Source organism: Ornithorhynchus anatinus, chromosome 8 (assembly GCF_004115215.2).
Source record: "Ornithorhynchus anatinus isolate Pmale09 chromosome 8, mOrnAna1.pri.v4, whole genome shotgun sequence".
In the NCBI taxonomy this organism is placed as follows: domain Eukaryota; kingdom Metazoa; phylum Chordata; class Mammalia; order Monotremata; family Ornithorhynchidae; genus Ornithorhynchus; species Ornithorhynchus anatinus.
In genome coordinates this window covers 1482691-1503881 of record NC_041735.1, presented here as the reverse complement: position 1 = coordinate 1503881, position 21191 = coordinate 1482691, and the positions used below count along the sequence as shown (strand labels likewise).

Here is a 21191-nt window from a genome sequence, read left to right as displayed (position 1 = left end):
CTACCCGGGGTTCACAGCCTAAGAATAAAGCTGAGAGAGGGGGTTGGTGGCAAACATGAGGGAAGACAAAACCTAAAAAAAAATAGACAAAGGCAAGGATGAGTATAAAAAGAGCCATAGGGCACTTGGGGTCGGAGGAGTAGAGTTTCAGACTCTTCAGGCCCCTTGCCCAACGATTGTCAGCCATGGTCTTCCTGATGTTCCAGAAGTTGACGTCCACTTAGGCCTGCTGCCCCGAGGGTGGCATACCCTTCTGGGCGGTCCGGGTGGCGAGGCGGGCTCTGAGCTGGTGCTGGTGGATTCCTTTGACTGCGACATAAAGACATGTTCGACTCGGAGGATGGGATGTGCCGGGCGCAGGTGGACCTGACGACCCTCCTGACCGATGGGTCCGAGGATCCCCAACCGAGTCTCTCACCTTCCTCTGCCTCCCTCACGGTGTCCCGGGACCTAGATGTTGTGATCGTGAGCCGCTCCCACTCTGCAGTTGCTCTGGATTTAGATTTGTATTTCAGGTGCGTGACTGGAGAGGTTTCCTAGCCTGATTTGAGGCGGGATAAGCCTCAGGTGGCCTGGATGCCCTTTGGCCTTGTGGGATTCTTCCGATCCCCTCACCGGCTACCATGGCACTTGGCCTCTCTGGCGGGCGTTATCGTTGGGGGTCGAGAGGGTCTGCATTGTGGTACCCATCCAGTGAGCACTGTTACTCTGGAGCGCAGGCCAGGTTGGACTTTGAGCTTGAGTCAATGAAACTGGCAAGCACCATAAAAGTGAGCAAGATCAGCCGATGCCGCCTCTTCGGGTGGGGACTGTTAGGAGAGAGGTCCGGAAGAACAAAGATCCGCTCGCTGCTCTCAGTCGTGGCTTTGAAAGCCGCTTCCCCCTCCTCCACCTTGGAACCTCCCTTGACTCGTGGGGCCGTGCCTGTCTGCTTTCCCCCAGCCTTCCCACCTTCCATTCCCTCCCATCCCCCAAAGGAGTTTAAACCTAGAAGAGAGAGAAGGGTGTAGAAGTGGGAGCAGTAATGATATTAGAATGCCCGCTACCCTGAAGATTAGGGAAAGTGAAGTGAAACATTCAGACCCTGCCCACAAGGGGCTGGCCATCTAATGAGGGAGACAGACAAACTGTTACAACAGAAGGAAGAGCCAGGGCGTAAGGGAGCTGGACTGGTGTGGATGGAGGCACCTGAGTAAAGCCGGGTCGGCTCTTGCTGGACTGTGAACTCGGTTCCGTTGTCTCCCCTCAGGCAGCACCCGGAACACTTGCTGTGGGAGCGGAGGGCGGAAGATCTCCCTGTGGAAGGACCCCCAGGGAGCGATGAGGATGATCTCGCCAACTCTGCCCACAACATGAAGCTCATGAAGTTCTCGTTCCCGACAGACAGGTACCCTCGTGGCGGCGGTGTTTGCTGAGTGCCTGTTTGGTGCCAGGCACAGTACCGGGCGCTTGGGAGAGGACAGCTCAGAAGAGGGATGAGCACTCTGAAGACAGACACATAGAAAACCTTACAAATGCAAGGGGAAACCCTTATTCAGTTTGACTTCAGTCATTCATTCAATCGTATTTATTGGGCACTTAACTGTGTGCAGAGCACTGTAGTAAGCACTTCCCTGCCCACATTGGGTTTACAGTGTCGAGAGAGACATCAGTACAAATAAATAAAATTATATTAAGTACATAAGTGCTGTGGGGCTTGGAAGGGGGGAAGAGCAAAGTGAGCAAGTCAGGGTGACGTAGAAGGGAGTGGGAGATGAGGAAAAATGGGGCTTAATCTGGGAAGGCCCCTTGGAGGAGATGTGCCTTCAATAAGGCTTTGAAAGGGTGCAGAGTTTGCTTGGGGGATGTCTCAGGCGCCTGGCTCTGGAGGGCCCAGTCATCCCAGGAAATTGTTTTTTATTATTATTATTAAGGACTTACTCAACGCGTGTTCTAAGATACAAAATAATCAGGTTGGACACAATCTATATCCCACAAGGAGCTCACAGTCTTAATCCCCATTTTACAGATGAGGTAACTGAGGCAGAGAGGAACTAAGTGACTTGCCCAAGGTGACACAGCGAATACGTGGCAGAGCTGGGATTAGAACCCTTTGACTCCCAAGCCTGCGGTCTATCTACTAGGCCACTCTGCTTCTCTAAATCTGGGCAGGTGCTGGTCTAGAGGGCAGGCGGTCTGCCACTCAACTAACGGCTCGTCTCCCTCCTCTGCCCCCAGGTCCTGGAAGGCTCAACTCTTGGTCCTGTCGGACGTGGCAAAGAGGACCCCGACAGACCCCGAGAGCTGCGGGCCCTGGTTCCTCCACCTACCCCACGTAGAGCCCTCTGAATCCAGCTGCTCCGGCATAGCCAGGCAGACAGAGCCCCTGGCTCCCGCACATTTGGTCTGGGCCCGGCCCGACTGCCCAGAGAAAGAGCCGGCCAGAGGGAGGGGGCTGGGCAGGCAGTGGAAGCGAGAAGTGCATTTCAGAGTCCCTGCAGAGCCCTCGGAGCTGAGGTGTGTGTGTGTGACCAGGTTCAGCGCACTGTTCACCCTGGCAGAGGAGAGCACGGGCCTGACGGTCGCTCTGTGGGATCTGGAGACGCAGGAGGTGAAGTCCTTGTGCCTGGGCAGAGGGTGCATCCCGGTGGACGGCGGGGAAGATCAGCAGCTCTGCCTGGTCCTCACAGGTGAGGCTGCGCTGGGCTCGGGTCAGAAGGGGCCGCGGGCCGGGTGAGTGGGTTGGACCTCAATCTGGGAGTGCTTGGGTTGCTCCTGTCGGGATTCCTGGAGGGAGAATGGCAGAGGCCCCCAAATCAGAAGGATTTTGGGAAACCCAGCATGGCGGCGTCACACTCTTGGCATGTTTCCTGGAATAGGGGGTCTCGCGGTCGTGGGCAGTGGTAGGCACCCATTCCCCCAACCTCCGCACAGCCAGGGGCTGCCTCAGTGCCTGGTCGGGGGGCCGGCGGAACACCAGCGGGACTTGGAGACTGGGCAAAGGCAGTAGCGAAGCTATGTGGCCTAATGCATAGAGCATTTCCCTGGGAGTCAGAAAGACCTGGGTTCTCATCCCGCCTCCGCCACTTATCTATTGTGTGACCTTGGGCTAATCCCTTCACTTCTCTGTGCCTCAGTTACCTCATCTGTAAAATGGGGATTAAGTCTTTGAGCCCCATATGGGACACGAAGTGTGTCCAACCTGATGAGCTTGTATCTACCCCATCGCTTAGTACAGCGCCTGGCACTGAGTAAGGGCTTGACAGATGCCATGAAAAAAAAAGACTGGGTTGGGGGTGGAGAACACCACGGGAGCTGGGGAGAAGGAGAGACAGCTAGGCCGGGCCAGGTAGCCAGCGGAAGGAGTTGAGTTGGATGCAGGGTAGGGAGGGATGGGGCACAAGCAGCCTGTCGGGAAGCCTCAGTGAAGGAGCCTCGGGATGGGGGGACCCTCAGGAATAGGAGACGGTATGATCGAAGGAGCGAGCAGTGCTTCCTCTGGGGAATGTTCCTGGGGGAAACAGCCCCAACGCATCTGTTAGAAAATAAGTCATTTCCTGCACTGGATCGCCCGGTACCCGAAAACGTCCAGACGTGGAGAGACCGGTTGTGTCTGCAACCTGCCGTTGGTGTGTTTCTCCCATAGAGGACGGACTCTGCCTGGTTTTGTTCGGTTTGACTCAAGAGGAGTTCTTGAACAGACTGATGATCCACGGAAGCGCCGGCACCGTAGACGCCGTGTGTCGCCTCAACGCGTGGGGGAGGTGTCCAGTCCCCATCCACGCACTTGAGGTAAAAGTTCGAGCCTCGGTCGGTCCGTATCCGCCCAAGGGCACGGCGCACGCTGTTCTGTTTCCTTTTCTGCTCAGCTTCACCAAACGCAGCCGTCCAGCCCCTTCCGTGTCCTTCTCCTGGCCAACTTCATTCCCGCCCCTGCCCACAGCGGGGCCTAGTGGAAAGATCCCAGCCCTGAGAGTCAGGAGACCTCCGTCGGAGTCAGTCAGTCAATAGCATTTATTGAGCACTTACTGTGAACAAGAACACTGTGCTAAGCACTCGGGAGAGTACAATACAACAATAAACAGACACTTCCCTGCCCGCAGTCCTGGCTCCACCTCTTGCTGCTTTGTGTCCTTGGGCAAGTCACTTTATTACTCCATGCCTCAGGTACCTCATCTGTAAAATGGGGATTCGGTATCTGTTCTCCCTCCTCCTTGCATGGTGGGCCCCACATGGGACAGGGACTGTGTCCACCCTGATGAACTTGGATGTATCCGAGTGCTTAATACAGTACTTGGCATATAGTAAACACTAAGCAGATACTTCAATTATTATTAGCATTAATTATCATTCTCATCATTATCATCATCGTCATTATCATTATGAGTAGCAATAGTATTGTTCTGCCTACTGTCCTGGAAGATGGTATAGGACAGGAGCCTGAGGGAGTAAGCAGCGTGGCTCAGTGGAAAGAGCACAGGCTTTGGAGTCAGGGGTCATGGGTTCGAATCCCGGCTCGACCATTTGTCAGCTGTGTGACTTTGGGCAAGTCACTTAACTTCTCTGTGCCTCAGTTCCCTCATGTAAAATGGGGATTAAGACTGTGAGCCCCACATGGGACAACCTGATTCCCCTGTGTCTACCCCAGCGCTTAGAACAGTGCTCGGCACATAGTAAGGGCTTAACAAATACCAACATTATTATTATTAAAAGGATATGAAATAAGAATGGAGAAGGGAGGAACAACGATCAGTCTCTCCCCTCCTGTCTCTCACTCCCCAGCCTTCCCCACTAAGACCCAGAGGCGGACGAAGCCTCATTCCCAGTTTGCTCTGTCAGGGCTCTGTTGGATCCTCTGTCCTTGAGAGGTCGGACCAACTGCAGAATCTCAGCCCTCTGAGACCTAGCCTGGCAGTTTCACTCTCCACTTCCCGTTTTGTTTATAAGACCTATAGCCACCTGCGGTGAGCACAGATGCCCGCTCCCTCTGTGAGGCCAGGGCACCCACAGCTGTGGAGCTGGGCCTCCACCCTCGCTCAGCCCAGGGCTAGTCTCCAGACAGGCTTGAAAAGGCCCCAGGTGATAGCTTTCTGGCCTGGGTGCCCCATGAAACCTGCCCCCTCGCAGCCTCCACCCCCTAAGGTCTCTGCCCTCTTTCTGCCCTTGTATCTGAAAAGTTGTTGCTTTGGTTCAGAGGGATGTTCCCTTCCTTGGCTAATGCCAGGACCTGGTTTTTCAGGGTGAGTCTGGTGGCCTTGCCCTCAGGGAGGCTCATGGACAGCACTGAGGTCCGCCAGGAGTCTGGGCCTTCTTCCCAAGGTCCCAAGAGGAGGGAAGACGTGGTGGTCTAGTGGAAAGAACCCAGGTCTGAGAATTGGGAGATTGAGGTCCAAGTCCCAACTCCACCGCTGACCTGCGTGTGACCTCCGGGCAGTTGCTTAAGTTCTCATGGGCCTCAGTTTTCTCACCTGTAAAATGGGGACCAGATCCCTGCTGTCCATACTCCTCAGATTGCAAGCCCCGTGTATGACCGAGACGGAAGCTCTGTTCAAACTCATAATTTGATTTCTCTCCCTGTGCTTAGCACATAGTTCGTAATCATTTTGGAAGGAAAGATCCCAGTGGACAGGCCCCTGCTGGCCCCACCCCACTTCCTGTCATTTCCAGTGTAGCATTGTTCCTCCCCGGGGCTGAATTCTATTTTATTTCAGGCTGGGATCGAGAACCGTCAGCTGGACACCGTAGACTTTTTTCTGAAGAGCAAAGAGAATCTTTTGACTCCTTCGGCCTCCCCCTCTTCCTCACTAACTGATCCGTTCGCCGGTCTTCCATCCCAAGAGTATTTGAAAAGTAAGAAGACGCAGACCTTTACCCGTGCCGTTGCAGCCTCATCTTCTCCTTACAGTGCATAAAGCAGTTATGTCACAGGATGCCTTGGATTTGACTTTTTGGCCCCAGCCCAGGCCCTCTCACAGGACCCCCTACTTGGCGAAGCCTTGTTTCCTGAGCCGTTAGCACAGGGTTTCTATTAGGGCACAGAGGCCGAGGCAAGCCCATCTGGGCCCGAAAGCCCAGGTGCTGCAGGGTGAAAGCAGCATGATTGCTGCTCCCTGGAGCTGGGAACTCCCCACCCAATGGCCCCTCTCCCCTTACCCTCTCTGCCTGCCATTATCCCTGAGTTCAGGCATTTCCCCTTTGGGACTCCAGTTCCTCTGTTTGAGAACCCGAGGGAAGGGACGGCTCAGGGTGAGGGAAGTCCTGTGCAGCTGGCCACAAAGCCCAGGTCGGATCTTCTCCTCCATGCGAGAGCTGTGAGCTCGGCAGGCGAAAGCTCCCAGTCCATCCAAACGAGCCTTGCAGGGCTGTGGCGGTCAGGCCCCACTGTCAAGTTATAACATTTGAGTCCTGGGAGTTCAGATCCTGGGTGGGGAACCCGTAGGTGTCCCCTGTCCTGCTCCGATCATCCATGTGAACGTTCCCTGACCGGACCCAAATGTCCTTGTCCATGTCTTCTGCCTTGAACTGGGAGTCTGTATGTGTGTTCTTTGCCCTGAGCCGGGCATCCATACGGCTGTACCCCATTCTGTCCCAGGCATGGGTCTGCGTGTCCCCTGTCCTGACCTGGGAATCCGTGTGCCTTCCCAGGAGTACAAGAGCTGATCCCCGCTCTCGACTTGCTCTGCTCAGCGGTAAGAGAGAACGACTTGGAAACTCAGAGCAAACACTTTTCAGAACAGCTGCTGAACCTCACCCTGTCCTTCCTCCACAAGCAACTCCGAGAGATCTTCGTCCACATAGACGGTGAGGTGGGGTCAGCTGTGGCCTTTGTCTGGCCCAAAACATCGTGCTGGAGATGAGCATGGGGGACGCACGTGGTGGGGCCGGACCAGAAGCCTGTGACTAATTTGGGTCAGAACATGCAAGCGTAAGAATCTGGAGTACTTCTCCCCGTAAGAGGCAGAGGAGGAGAAATGAGTTCGGAGTTGGGAGAAATGCAAACCCCAGTCCCCTGGGCCCCTGGGATGGACACTGGCATCCCACATGCCCCACACCAGCCCCATCACACCTAGTGCTCTTTGGTTTGCTTCGGTCTCGGTGACCCGGCTCATGTGCATCTCCCCAGAGCTGGACGGGCCCCTGCAGGCTGGAGTGGATATCTTAACCGGTTACATCACCGAGCTCCGAACCTTTATGATCAAGTTTCCGAAGAGGCCGGTGGACACCGTGGGTGCATCTGGTGCAGGAGTCGGCCTGAGCGACCCCACGCCCACAGGAAGGAGGCCGGAAGCTTGGGAAGGGCTCAGCCCGGAGGTAAAGTTGCTTGGCTGTCCTCCCCGGGGGCTGGTTCCTGGGGACCCGCTACTGAGGATGCAGTGGGGGTGCCAGGGAGATCCGAGACAGCCTCTTCCCCTGGGGGGACTTCTGGCCCACAGCCGCTGCCCTGCACTGCTACACTCGAAGCTGGTGGCTCTGAGCTCGTTGCGGTGGCTCAGTCAAGCCAGCCCACCCGCTGGACCTCGTTCTCGCCTCTCTCTTGCTCACACCCTTCCTCCTGTCTGACACTCCCTCCCACTGCACATCTGTCAGACCCAAGCTCTCCTATCTTCAAAGCCCATCTCCTCCAGCAGCCCTTTCCGGATTCATTTCTAATCTTCGCTTTCTCTCTCCTCTTCACCACCTAGGCACTTTGGTACGCGTGACCTCTGCTAGTATTTGTGTTCGTATCTTATGTTCCCAGTTACTTAAGCACTCATGTGTCAGTGTCCTCTTTTTCTTCTTCCTTCTCTCTGTAAATGTTTGCAGCATTTGTCTCACCTGCTAGAGCGTAATGTCCTTGAGGGTAGGGATCATGTCTGTTTGCTCCGTCACCCTCTCCCAAGTGCTTAGTACAGAGTAGATAGACCCCATGGAACGTATCCGCTAATTGTGTTATCTCGTACTCTTCTAAGCACCTAATAGATTGCTCTGCAGATAGTAAGTGCTCAGTAAATAAAATTGATTGAGCACGTGATTGATAGAATGATTGATTGGAACTACCAAAATCTTCGCAGTGACAAGGGATATCCCGGAAACATTTGCCACTTTAGTCTCATTTGCCCTCAAAGTTCCTTGAGGGCAAGGAGTGTCATGTCTCTTTACTTTGTTGTGCTCTCTCATGCGCCTAGTACAGTGCTCTGTCCCCAGTAGACACTCAGTACGTATTGCTGATGGACTGACTCACCAAGTTGCATTGGAGTGGATTGCACATATGTACATATCGATAATTTACATTTTATATTAATGTCTGTCTCTCCATCTAGGCTGTAAGCGCACCCTGGGCAGTGAACGTGCCTGTGTATTCTGTTGTATTACACTCGCCAGTCAATCAGTGGTATTTATTGAGCGCTTACTGTGTGCAGAGCACTGTATTTCTACAGAAATGTCACCCCCCTCCTCAAAAATCTCCCTCCTCTTCATCCCCAGGCTTCTGGCAGGACAGGAGGCAGGGGTGGGGAGTGTTGTTTGCCACTCAGAATTTTGGGAAGAGAGCCCAGTGCCTTCTCCTCAAATTTCAATTGCCATATTTGATTTTTGGCTCTCTCTCAGCAAGTCATCACTGATGCCATCCTAAATAACAAGATCCCCGAGGCTCAGGCCTTCTTTAGGGTAACCGGCCATGCTGCCCAAAACCTTGAACAGCTGATCCAGACGGGGCTGGGTCTGGCCTACAACCGCCTGCTGGAGAAGAATGTCGAGGAAGCCTCCCGGCTCCTAAGGAACATGGTGAGCGGGCCGGGCCTGGGCCCGGATGAGGCCAAGACGCCCTGAGGAAGTGGGCGGCCCCCTGGGTTCATGTAAAACTGTTTCTCCAGATACCACAAACTCTCTGGCCTTGTGACACACTGTGAAGAGTAGGACTGTGGTACAGCACAGGCTGAGGGGATTTTATTCGAAGTGAATTTGCTTCAGAGTAAAGCTCTGGAAAAACTGGCAAAATCATTCCTGAAAAATCCCTCAGGAAGTGACTCTGGGGAAGAGACCTTTTGGGAGACCAGAAAGTATCACCTGCTCTAGCCCTCCATCCATCCAGCTCAGGACCTCGGGCAGCTGATCAGGTCGGCAGAAGGGTAGGGGCCAGTGTTGGCGACCGCTGCTTTTTCTGGGGATTCCATGCAGGGGCAGGCAGCATATAGAATATGGCTGAGCTCTGGGCCGTGTGTCAACTTCAAGAGGAAGCTCATACCCCTAGGATCCTTCATCCCCTGCCCCGATGATTCCGAGAACCCAGCTCCATGCGTGGGACTTCCTGCCAGGCATGTGGGCAAGGAGTACCCCAGCTGGCAGAGCAGGGGGCCTGGGTCTGAGGCCAGGACTCACATCAGCTTTGAACTAGGAAAGCCCATTGGTTCTGAGCCTCCTTCTCAGCCCCCAGCCGTGGGGTGGTGGTAACTTTTAGCTAAATCTGGAGAGAATCTGGACAGGTCCAGCCTTAATCCCCCAGCAGCCAGGCCTTAGTTTGCCTTAGGGCAAAGGCCTCGTGTTGCACCAGGGGCTTGCTGGGTTATTTTTATGCCTGGGATTTTCAGATTTCCTTTAGGTGCCTCCTCCTCCTTCTAGAAAGAACACCTTCTTCATGGTGGCTGCCCAGTTAGGGGGTTCTGGGAACAGTGGCGGTTGGCTCTTTCTCCCTCACCCAAGATCTGGTTCCACCCTGTGCCCCCTCCCACCCCACCCATTGCGGCCACCATCTGTCAGGGAGAGGGTGGTTATGGTTGGCGCTGGTTGCCGTGGTACGGTAGGGGTATTTGGATGCTTTGGTAAGGTTGCAGACCTCTGAGATGTCACAGAGCTCTGGTCAGCCAATGTGATCTCTCTGTGGGAACACGTGCAGCTCCATTTCAGACTGTCTGATGGGTTTTGTGGTGGCGGGGGGCGTTCTCTGTGACTCCGCAGGGTTTCGATGTGAAGGCCCAGCTACACAAGATATGTTTCTACACAACAGAGAAAGCTCTGCGAGACTTCTTGGTAAGTGAACGCAAGACTAAGTAGTTGAATCTTCCCAGAGAAGTATCCTGTGGGCTCTCTCACAATCTCGTCCTAGGTTCATGGGTCCCCAGGTCAGATGGGATTGGGCAGAGGGGTTCCCAAACGACTTACTTTGAGGTTCCGCTCTTGGGTTCCTCGGATGAGGGATGGCAGCATCTGTGCGTGTTTGAATCGTTGATCGAAAGACAGCGCGTTGTTAGTCTCATTTGCCCTCTAAGTCCCCTGAGGGCAAGGAGTGTCATGTCTCTCTACTCTGTTGGGCTCTTTCAAACGCTTAGTACAGTGCTCTGTCCTCAGTAGGCACTCAGTACGTGTTGCTGATGGACCGACTCACCAAGTTGCATTGGAGTGGATTGCACATATGTACATATCCATAATTTACATTTTTATATTAATGTCTGTCTAGTCTGTAAGTGTACCGTGGGCAGTGAACATGCCTGTGTATTCTGTTGTATTATACTCGCCAATCAGTGGTATTTATTGAGCACTTACTGTGTGCGGAGCATTGTATTGCTACAGAAATTCACCCCCCTCCTCAAAAATCTCCAGTGGTTGCCTATCAAGCAAAAACTCCTCACTATTGGCTTCAAAGCTTTCCATCACCTTGACCCCTCTTACCTCACCTCCCTTCTCTCCTTCTACAGCCCAGCCCGCACACTCCACTCCTCTGCCACTAACCTCCTCAATATGTCTCGTACTCTCCTGTCCCGCCGTCGACCCCTGGCCCATGTCCTACCTCTGGCCTGGAATGCCCTCCCTCCTCACATCCACCAAACTAGCACACTTCCCCCCTTCAAAGCCCTACTGAAAGCTCACCTCCTCCAGGAGGCCTTCCCAGACTGAGCCCCCCTTTTCCTCTGCTCCTCCTCCCATCCCCATCGCCCCTACTCCCTCCCTCTGATCTACCCCCTTCCCACCCCACAGCACGTGTATATATGTACATATTTATTATTCTATTTATTTTATTAATGATGTGTAAATATCCATAATTCTATTTATTTCTATTGTTGCTATTGATGCCTGTCTACTTGTTTTGTTGTCTGTCTCCCCCCTTCTAGTCCGTGAGTCTGTTATTGGGTAGGGATTGTCCCTATTTGTTGCCTAATTGTACTTTCCAAGCCTTAGCACAGTGCTCTGCACACAGGAAGCGCTCAATAAATGCAATAGAATGAATGAATGAATGAAGCGTTTAAGAGAGTACAAAATAATAGTCGGTAGACACGGTCTCTGTCCACAATGAGCTTGCAGTCTAGAACTCTCCCCAGCACTTAGTAAAATGTTCTGCATGCAGGTTTCAGTAATTGTGATTGATTCATTGATTGGCGATTGATCTCCAGCACTCTGATTTAAGGTTGGAGTGCTGCAAGAAGAGAATGACTTTTCTGAAGAAGAGAAGCGTACTATAGAGTTTGTGCGTCAGGTCGAGACTCTGTACATGGGCCCTGGTGAAGAAAACAGAGAGCCCAAGTGTCCCTCCAGGTAACCGTCTCCCCACCTCCAGTTTTCCGCCCCAGACATTGAGGCCACACTTTGGAGCGTGTGGCCCTCCTGGCACCCACTCCCACCCAAAGCGGACCCTCTTGTTGGCACACGCCCTTCCTGTGAAAGTGCCCCGTGGCTCCTTTGTGGATAGGAGCGTCCCTGCCTCGAGGTCTTTTTGTGGGTACGTTGTCCGTCAGAGGGTTACAGGAAAGCAGCGTGGCTAAGTGGCTAGAGCACAGGCCTGGGAGTCAGAAGGACCTGGGTTCTAATTCCGGCTTCGCCATGTGTCCGCTGCATGACCTTGGATAAGTCCCAAGACTTCTAGGCCTCAGTTACCTCATCTGTAAAATGGAGATTAAAAGTGTGAGCCCCTTGTGGGTCAGGAACTATGTCCAGCCTGATTAAATTGTATCTAGCCCAGTGCTTAGAACAGTGCTTAACAAGTACCATAATTATTATTATTACTATTAGGTCACTTATCTTCTCTGTGTCCGTTACCTCATCTACAAAATGGGGATTCAGACTGTAAGTCCCATGTGGGAATAGGCTTTGTCCAACCGATTATCTTGTAGTACTTACCCCAGCACTTAGAACGGTGCTTGGAACAAAGTAAATAATACCGTTTTTAAAAAAATAATAAAATTGAGTAAAGAATCTTTCTCCCCCCGCCCCCATTTTGCCCAGGGCTTGTGGCTGCACTGTTCGTCACATTGAGACTAGCGGCTGGCTTTGTTGCACACTCCCCTCACCACCAAGGGCCGGGACATTCTCTTTACGAAGGAACTCTGGTTCGATCCTTCCCCGGCCTGTTCTCCAAAACCAGAACTCCCATTTTCTGAATGGAAGAGTTCCCCAATGGTAGCTAGAGGGGAAGGCAGTGTGCCCTAGTGGAAAGAGCTTGGGACTCTGGGAGCTGAGACCTGGATTTTGTTCCAGCTCTGCCTCTGCCTTGCTGTGTGACGCCGGGCAAATCACTTAAACTCTCTGGGCCTCAGTTTCCCTCCCTGTAACACCTGCCTCTCCCTACCTTTTGGGTTGTGAATCCTGGGCCAGACAAGGCTATGTGACTGTTCTTACCCCAGTGCTTAACGCAGTGCTTGAGACAAAATAAGCGCTGAATCAATTCCATCACTAACTAAATGTCATAAATGCCAAAGAAAAGAGTAGGGCAGTAAGCTCAAATGGAGAAGTCACCTGGGGTGCCAGCTGGATATCTTTTTTTTTTGTATTTGTTGAGCTGTTTTTATGTGCCAGTCACTGTACTAAGCCCTGGGTTAGATGTAAGTGTTCAGTGCCCAGTCCATAGTAAGCGATTAACAAATACCATGGTTATTAAATACCACTGAAAAAAGAAGTCAACCATTGAGCTTATAAGATATAAGCATGGACACAGTCCATTTCTTACCTGGGTCTCACAGTCTTAACTCCCCCTTTGACAAATGAGGTAACAAGCACAGTGCATTGCAGTCACTTGCCCAAGGTCACACAGCAGCCAAGTGGCGGAGCTGGGATTAGAACCCAGGTGTTCTGACTCCCAGGGCCAAGCTCTTTCCACACTAGACCATGCTGCTTCCCCCAAAGAGGAAGCACCTCTTCCATGGTGTTCCTCCAAGCATTTAATACAGTGCTGTGAACATAGAAATCTCTCAACTATCACTGATTGAGTGATCAAATGAATCTGGGAACCAGTGTTTGAACAAAGTGTGTGCTGTGGGGGGGCGGGGAAGTGGGGGAGGGGGAATGCTGACGTGGCTTGGAAGGCGGCCAGAGTTTTTCCACGTGGCTTCGGTCCGCCTGGGTTTGGCATTCTCGGGAGGGAGTACCATCCCGCCAGCGGCAGGAGCCGGAAAAACACAGACCACCTTTAAGTCAGGTAACTGGTGCGGCCTAACGGATAGAGCACTGGCCTGGGAGTCAAAAGATCAAGTGGCTCTGCTACTTGGCCTCTGTGTGAACTTGGGCAATTCACTTCACTTCTCTGGGCCTCAGTTACCTCATCTGTAAAGTGGGGATGGAGACTCTGAGCCCCGTGTGGGACAGGAACCGTCCAACCCGATTTGCTTCTATCCACCTCAGCGTACAGTGCCAGGTACATAGCAAGCGCTTAGCAAATCCTGCAGTTATTAAATACCATTTTTTTAAAAAGTCAACCATCAAGCTGAAGGGGCTGAAATCCTCACTCAAGGTGCCCAAGCCTATGGGAGAGAGGCTTCTTCAGCAACGAGGTGAAACCACTGTCTCTTTCAGGTGCTGGAGCAAGGAACGAGACCTCCCCAGACACAAGTGCATTTTGGACTCGGTTTTGGGCGAGCCGGAGCCGGAGGACGAACCAAGCGAGCCGGAGCGTAGGCTTATGCTCAGCTGGGCCGAGAGGTGGGACCCTCCGACACGAGAGGCCGTCCTACTCCCCCGGATCACGGAGGATGGCAAGTGTCAGAGGCCTCAGGTTCGGGAAGGGGCCGGAGGGCCGGGGAACTGTGGGGAGCAGGTATCTGCCTCAGAAACTAGGGAAAGTCCAGTCCTTCTTGGCCTCAGGGAACTTCCACTTTAGAACTTCCTGTTGACAAGTGCCAGTGTTGTCACCGGCTACGAGTTTCTTGTGGGCTCAGCTTGGCACCGCCTTGGGCAGCTCCTCCTCAGTCCTGCTGAGGGAAATACGGACCCTCCTTCCCCTTCCCCAACAACTCATGTCAGTGGCAAATCGATTTCCCGGTCCCTGCAAATTAAGTTCGTGGGGGCTTTTGCTGCCAGTGCCCGGGTGAATGCAGAATATCCACGTCATCTAAAAATCTCCCGGGCTCCTGGCTTTCAGCCTCCTCCTCACCCAAACCCGAGAGACCTGGTGAAAAGGAGGCAGGGATTTGGCTGGTTTTGAATTGCACCAAGCCTGCAGAGGGGCCAAGCAAGGGAATGGCCAGGGAGGTGGCGGGGCCCAGGAGGCAAATGCCGGAGGCAGAAGATGCGTGACTAATCCCTGCCCTGGCTGGTCCCCAGCTCGGGCAATTGGGTGTTGGCAGGGGGGAGTGATGATATGGCCCCTCCTGCTCCAAATTCACTTTTGCCTGTGCTTGTCTCCCGTCCCAGAACTCCGCTCCTGTACCCCCGAGGTGCTCTGGGCCCAGCTCACGTCTCGCCACGACTGGCCGAACATCCTGTCGTGGATTGGAGAACTGCAGCCACAGGATGGCCCTGCCCCTCTCCAGCCGGCCCGGTGGCCTCCCCTGACGGCCGATGTCATTGACCAGCACACGCTCTGCAGTGGCTACATGAGGAATGAGATATTAGACAAACTGGCCAGGTATTGGGGCATTTCTGGGTATGAGGAGGGACGCGGGGGGTGTGGGGACATTGGTGTGGGTGTGTGTGTGTATCCGATCCTCGGTTTGCTGGCCCAGTTTGAAGGGGAAGTGTGGGAGGAATCAGAGTAAAGTTCTAACTCTTCCCTTCTGGGGGAAAACCAAGAGCAACTCTCGTAGGGGCCTGGAGCCTCCTCTTACTGGGGCTCTTGCGGGAGCTGTGCTCAGGTTGCCACAAGTGCCAGGGCACCGGCCTGGGCTCTGTGGGCCATCAGCCCACGAGTTGCATTTACCGAGCTCCTCCTGTGTGTGCTAGGCCAAGCTGCTTCCTCCGTGGGGGGAGCACTCTTCCATGGTGTCCCTTCCAAGTGCTTAATATAGTGCTGTGTATACGGTAAGTTCTCAAATGTCATCGATCGAATGATGGATCAAATGAACCTGGGAACCCTTAACCGATGTTTGCCCAAGGTTTCGGGGAGGAGGGGAAACGATGATATGGCTTGAAAGATAGCCAAACGCGTGGAGAAGGCGGTGGAATGAGTAGCCCCCTCCAGGAATTCACCCTCGAGGGCGGTCAGGGAGCAGGAGGGCACAGAGCGGCAATCACCACCGGCGACAGTTTGGTGGCTGCACCCGAGCCTGGACCTCTCTGCCTTAGCAGCCGTCGATCCAGGGTTGGCGACGCAAGGGGGTTGTGGGGCCACAGGGATCATAACAGGATGAATTGCGATGGGATTGGGGGTGAAACAATCCATAATAATAAGTACTGTGGTATTTGTTAAGCGTTTACTGTGTGCCAGGCACTATACTAAGTAATCAGATTGGCTACAGTCCTTGTCCCACATGGAGCACACGATCTTAATCCCGATTTTCCAGATGAGGTAACCGAGGTACAGAGTAGTTAAATGATTTGCCCAAGGTCCCACAGCAGACAAGTGGCAGAGCTGGGATTAGAACCCAGACCCTTCTGACTCCCAGGCCCGTGCTCTATCCACCTGGCCACACTGCTTCCCTGATCCATCTTGGACTCAGCGGTTGGAGCAGGAGTGGGAGAAGCGGATGCTTGTTGCTTACTAAGTGTGGTGGGGTGCGAGGCCGGGAGAGCAGGCAGCGCCCAGGTCTTCCCAGCTAGCTCTACAGATGAGTTTGTCGGATTCGAATTCACATTTCATATCGCTTAGTACAGTGCCTGACCCACAGTAAGCACGTAACGATTACCATGATTATTACATTTCTGGCCACTTTGTTCTGTCGGGGACCACCCCCGGCACAGCAGGGCAGCTGTGGCCCCGTCACCCTCCTGTCCCTCCCAGGACCCCGTGACGGTGGGGAAGGGGCGGCCCGGCCCCCTGACCTGGGCGTCGGCGAGGTCGTGGGTCGAGGGTGTACCGGCTGTTTCCGCCCCACCGAGGGGGAGGGCCCAGGAGGACGCGGAGCCCCGCTGGTTGTCCCAGGGGGCTGCAGGGGGCCCGCTGTTTCTCGGCCCTCCGGTTGGAACCACCGGGTCTGGCCATCTCGCTTCGTACTCAGGGCTCTTGGGAATCCCCCCCATCCCAGTTCTTCTTTCGTGGGCTGTGGTTTTAGGGAGAGAGACGTGCTCTCTAACCAACCCAGGCTAACCAGAATTCACCGTGGGGATTGTGGGCTCCAGGGGAAATCCATCCTTGGCCACAAGCCTTTACTCTTTAAAAAAAGAAAGCAGACCGACAGAACAGATGATCGGGTAATAATTGAGGTATTTGTCAAGCGCTTACTTTGTGCCAAGCACTGTACTAAGCGCTGAGGTGGATACAGGCAAATCAGATTGAACGTAATCCCTGTCCCACATGCGACTCTGTGCTGGCGTAGATGCAATAATCCAACTGGACACTGTCCCTATCCCACATAGTACAGTCTGGGAGGATGGGGCTCTTTTAACCCCGTTTCACAAATATAGAAACCAAGGCTCAGAGAGGTTCGGTGACTTGTCCGGGGGCACCCAGCAGGCCAGGGGCAGAGCTGGGGCTTGAAGCGGTCTCTCCTGGGCCCCAACTCCGGGCTCTTCCCTCTGGTTACTTCCCTCTGTTAGTAACGAGATTCCTGGCATCTACCGGCCCTGCTCCCCTTCCTTTCTGATCTCGTCTCTTCTCCGTCTGGGCAGCTGCCCTCTCTGGAGCCCCTCTTTTCCGGGGGAAGGGAGTGGTGTCCTGGGAGTGACACATTCAGCCCGGGGCCTGGCTGCTCAGATAACAATCATAATAACTGGTACGTGTTGAGCTCTTATTGCATGCCAAACAATATATGTAAGTGTAGGAGTATATACAAGATAATCAGATACAGCCCTCATGGGGCTCCCAGTCTTAATGGGAAGGAGAGCAGGTATTGAAGCCCAGAGAAGTGAAGTGACTTATCTAAGGTCACCGAGCAGATAGGTAGCTGACCAGGATTAGAACCCAGGTCCTCCGACTCCCAGACCCTAGCTCTTTCCACTAGACCGCGCTGCTTCTCTCTGCCTCCCACGGAGGGCTTGTCCACCCACGCCCACTCACGCTTCCTTTTGCCTCACTGCACCTTTTCCCCTGATTCTCTGTAGGAGAGGCGTGTTCGTCGCGTCGGAACTGGACGATTTTGACCTCCTCCTTGCGAGGCTGAGCCGAATCGGGGGCGTCATGCAGGACCCCCTCCCCGTTCAAAACTACAGGTCTCAGGAGGGCTTGGATTTCCACTCCCGCTTTCTCCTCCACTGCTTGGAACACAGCCTGCAGCACCTTCTCTACGTCTACCTCGACCACCACGGGTGAGTCCCGTCGGCCCTGCGCTCTGCGTCCTGCCTCGCAGCGTCTGAATCGAAAAGCCTGGAAAGTGCCACCCCCATCTCTCCCCGCCCCTCGGGCACCAGGGCTTCTGGCTCAGGACGCAAGCCCAGGAGGACCCTGTGGCTAACGTCCTAATTGTGGCATTCAGTGCTTACTCTGTGCTAAGCACTGGGACAGATACCAGTTTAGCAGGCGAGACCCAATCCCTGTCCCCCACAGTGCTGTACCTCAAGGCTGAAGTTGGTGTCTTCTGAGGACGACACCCCCGTTTCCTCTCTAGTTCTGGGGGTTCCCAGATCATCCGCCCAGTCAGTTCTGGATCAGGAGTTGGGGGAAAGGCCACTCCCACTTACTGGTGCCCAACTGGTGTTTCCACTCAGTTCCCCAGTTCCTTTTAAAAAAAAAAAATTAAAAAATTAAGCGCTTACTATGTGCCAGGCACTCTACTAAGCACAGGGGTAGATACAAACTAATCAGGCTGGACACAGTCTCCATCCCACATAGGGCTTTCGGTCTTAATCCCCATTTTACAGATAAGGTTACTGAGGCCCAGAGAAGTGAAGTGACTTGACCAAGGACACACAGCCAGGTGGAGGAGCCCAGGTCCTCTGACTCCCAGGCCCGGGCTCTTTCCACTAGGCCGGACTCCTTAACCCGATACCGCCTCTCCGAGCCTCGCGGTGGGCCCCGTCTTTTCTCTCTCGAATCGTGTTAACCGGCCGACTTCCTGTTTGTCGCATTTTCAGTCTAAGCCCTGAGAACTTTCCCTTCCTGGAGAACAAGGATCTTCACGAAGCCTACCCCTGGTTTGAGTTCTTAGTCTGCTGCCGCCAGGTCTCCAGGAGTCCGCCAGGTAGGGAGGAATCTGTCAGGCGATGAGGAGGCCGGGGGCGGACAGTCAGCCTCCGTGGAGAAAGTGAACTTTGTGGGGCAGACTGTCATTCTGTTGGCCCCAGCTGTGAGGGAGGACCCCCCCCCCCCGGGTCGGCTGCCCCCGGCACATGAAAGCAGACCGGCATGTGGGCAGCCTGTCCGTGGCCGGGGGATAATAATGATGGCATTTGTTAAGCGCCTACTATGTGCCAAGCACTGTTCTAAGCGCTTGGGATGCTCAGAGTCCACAGACAGCCTCTCTAGCTCAGACCCCCAAAAATGGGAGTTTGCTTTCTTCTCCTCCTCGGAAAGTGACCCTGGATTTCTGGCGTAATAGCAATAAAAAGAATGATGATGGCAACGACAATAATAATAATACTTGTGTTATTGGGCGAAGCATTTACTTCTTTCTTCTTCTTTCTTTATGGTATTTGTAAAGCACTTACGCTGTGCTGGCTGCTGTACTAAGCGCTGGGGTAGAGACAAGCTAATTAGGTTGGACACAGTCCCTATCCCTCATGGGGCTCACAGTCTTAATCACCATTTTACAGATGAGGTAACTGAGGCATAGAGAAGTTAAGCAACTTGCCCAAGGTCATACAGCAGACAAGCGGCAGATCCGGGATTAGATCCCAGGTCCTTTGACTCCCTAGCATCTAGGCCATGTTGCTTCTCTAGCACTGTACTAAGCCATGGGGTAGATACAAGAAGCAGCAGTGTGGTCTAGTGGAAAGAGCATGGACCTGGGCATCAGAGGACCTGGACTATAATCCTGGCTCTGCCAACTGCCTGCTGTGTGGTCTTGGGCTAGTCACTTAATTTCTCTGTGCCTCAGTTTCCTCATCTGTAAAATGGGGATTAAATACCTTTTCTTTCTTGGACAGTGAGCCCATATGGGACAGGGACTGTGTCCAACCTCTTTGACTTGTATCTACCCCAGTGCTTAGAACAGTGCTTGACACATAGTAAGCCCTTAACAAATGCCATAAGTATAATTATTATAATTATATACAAGGTAATCAGGTGGGATGAAATTCCTGTCCCTCATGAGACTCACAGTCTATAGGACGGAGACTGGGTATTGAATCCCCATTTTATGGCAAGGAAACTGAGGTGCCGAGAAGCAAAGTGACTTGCCCAAGGTCACCTGGCAGGCAGGTAGTGAAGCTGGGGTGAGAACCCAGGTGCTCTGGATGTCCAGGCTCTTTCCCACTAGGCCACGCTCCTGTAGTGAGGTCCCTCGCTGTCTTCTTTCCAGATCCGAAGCTGATTTTCCAAGCCAGCCTGGCGAACGCGCAGATCCTTATTCCCAGTAATCAGGCCAGCGTGAGCAGCATGCTGCTGGAAGGACGCACCCTCCTGGCCCTCGCCACCACCATGTTTGCTCCGGGCGGGCTCACCCAGGTACCAGGTGCCATGGGGACCCCTGCCCCGATGGGGGAGGGAGGGGCGTGGGAGGAAGCATGGTGGGGGGAGACTGAGCCTTGTCTTGAGAGAGCGAGCTCCCCCTCTCCCTCCCCAACATGTACATCTTCAGAGATCAGACCACAAAGCCTGGGGCAACGCTGGCCCAATTTCATACGCTGAAATTGGCCCCGTGGCCTAGTGAAAAGAGCACAGGCCTGGGAGCCAGATGACTTGGGTTCTAATTCTGGCTCCGCCACATGTCTGCTGGGTGAACTTGGTCCAGTCAATTAACTTCTCCAGGCTTCAGTTTTCTCAACTGCAAAATGAGGATTAGATACCCTGTTCTTCCCCTGACTTTCCCTTCACTGTAGGTAGCACTACCATCCTTCCAGTCTCACAAGCCCATAACCTTGGCATTATCCTCGACTCCTCTCTCACATTCAACCCACAGTCAGTCTATCACTAAATTTTGTTGGTTCAACCTTCACAGCATCACGAAAATTTGCTCTTTCCTTCCCATCCGAATTGCTATGACATTAATCCAACCACTTACCCTATCCTGCCTTGATTATTGTATTAGCCTCTTTGCCAACCTCCCTGCCTCCTGTCCCTCCCCACTCCAGTCCATACTTCACTCTGCTGCCTGGATCATCCTCCACCCACCAGAGACAGGCTGTCATGCCTCTAGACTATGCTTGACCCACCCAGGTTCTGTAATACTGGACTATCAGCTCCTTGAGGGCAGGGATTGTGTCTACTACCCCTCTATCGTACTCTCTCAAGTGCTTAGGACAGGACTCTGCACTTAGAAGAACACGGGACCAGAAATCAGGAGTCCTGGCTTCTAATGCCAACTCTACCACTTAGCAGTTATTTGACTTTAGGCAGATCACATAACCTCTCTGTACCTCAGTCTCCTAATCTGTAAAATTGGGATTAAAGACCCATTCCCCCCATCCCCCGGTTAGGTTAGGCTGTGAGCCCCTTGAGGGACAGAGACTTTGTCCAGTCTGATTGTATTGTATCCACCCAAGGGTTTAGCGCAGAGTTTGGAACAGCGTCATGGAAGCAGCATGGCCTAGAGGATAGAGCGTGGGCCTGGGAGTCAGAAGGACCTGAATTCTAATCCCTGCTCTGCCTCTTGTCTGCTGTGTGACTTTGGGCATGTCACTTCACTGCTCTGGGCCTCAGTTACCTCATCTGTGTTTGGGGATTAAGACTGTGAGCCCCATGTGGGAAAGGGACTGTGTCCAACCCGATTAGCTTGTATTTACCCCAGCACTTAGAGCAGTGCTTGATGCATAGTAAGTGCATAACAAATACCATCGTCATT

General features: G+C 53.4%; 1 protein-coding gene across 4 annotated transcripts in view; it reads left to right on the top strand.

Moving 5' to 3' along the window:
- Positions 1 to 21191, top strand: part of SPG11 (SPG11 vesicle trafficking associated, spatacsin) — a 41766-nt gene that overhangs the window by 5894 nt on the left and 14681 nt on the right. For all 4 annotated transcript variants that reach the window (XM_029070310.2, XM_029070309.2, XM_029070308.2 and 1 more), the window contains exons 4-18: positions 323 to 515; positions 1250 to 1387; positions 2218 to 2669; positions 3626 to 3771; positions 5691 to 5829; positions 6625 to 6780; positions 7103 to 7290; positions 8566 to 8742; positions 9913 to 9984; positions 11357 to 11484; positions 13735 to 13913; positions 14572 to 14785; positions 17356 to 17559; positions 18325 to 18431; positions 19710 to 19855. In XM_029070310.2, the coding sequence (XP_028926143.1) occupies positions 323 to 515; positions 1250 to 1387; positions 2218 to 2669; positions 3626 to 3771; positions 5691 to 5829; positions 6625 to 6780; positions 7103 to 7290; positions 8566 to 8742; positions 9913 to 9984; positions 11357 to 11484; positions 13735 to 13913; positions 14572 to 14785; positions 17356 to 17559; positions 18325 to 18431; positions 19710 to 19855 (2639 nt within the window). The remainder of the gene's footprint in view (positions 1 to 322; positions 516 to 1249; positions 1388 to 2217; positions 2670 to 3625; positions 3772 to 5690; positions 5830 to 6624; positions 6781 to 7102; positions 7291 to 8565; positions 8743 to 9912; positions 9985 to 11356; positions 11485 to 13734; positions 13914 to 14571; positions 14786 to 17355; positions 17560 to 18324; positions 18432 to 19709; positions 19856 to 21191) is intronic.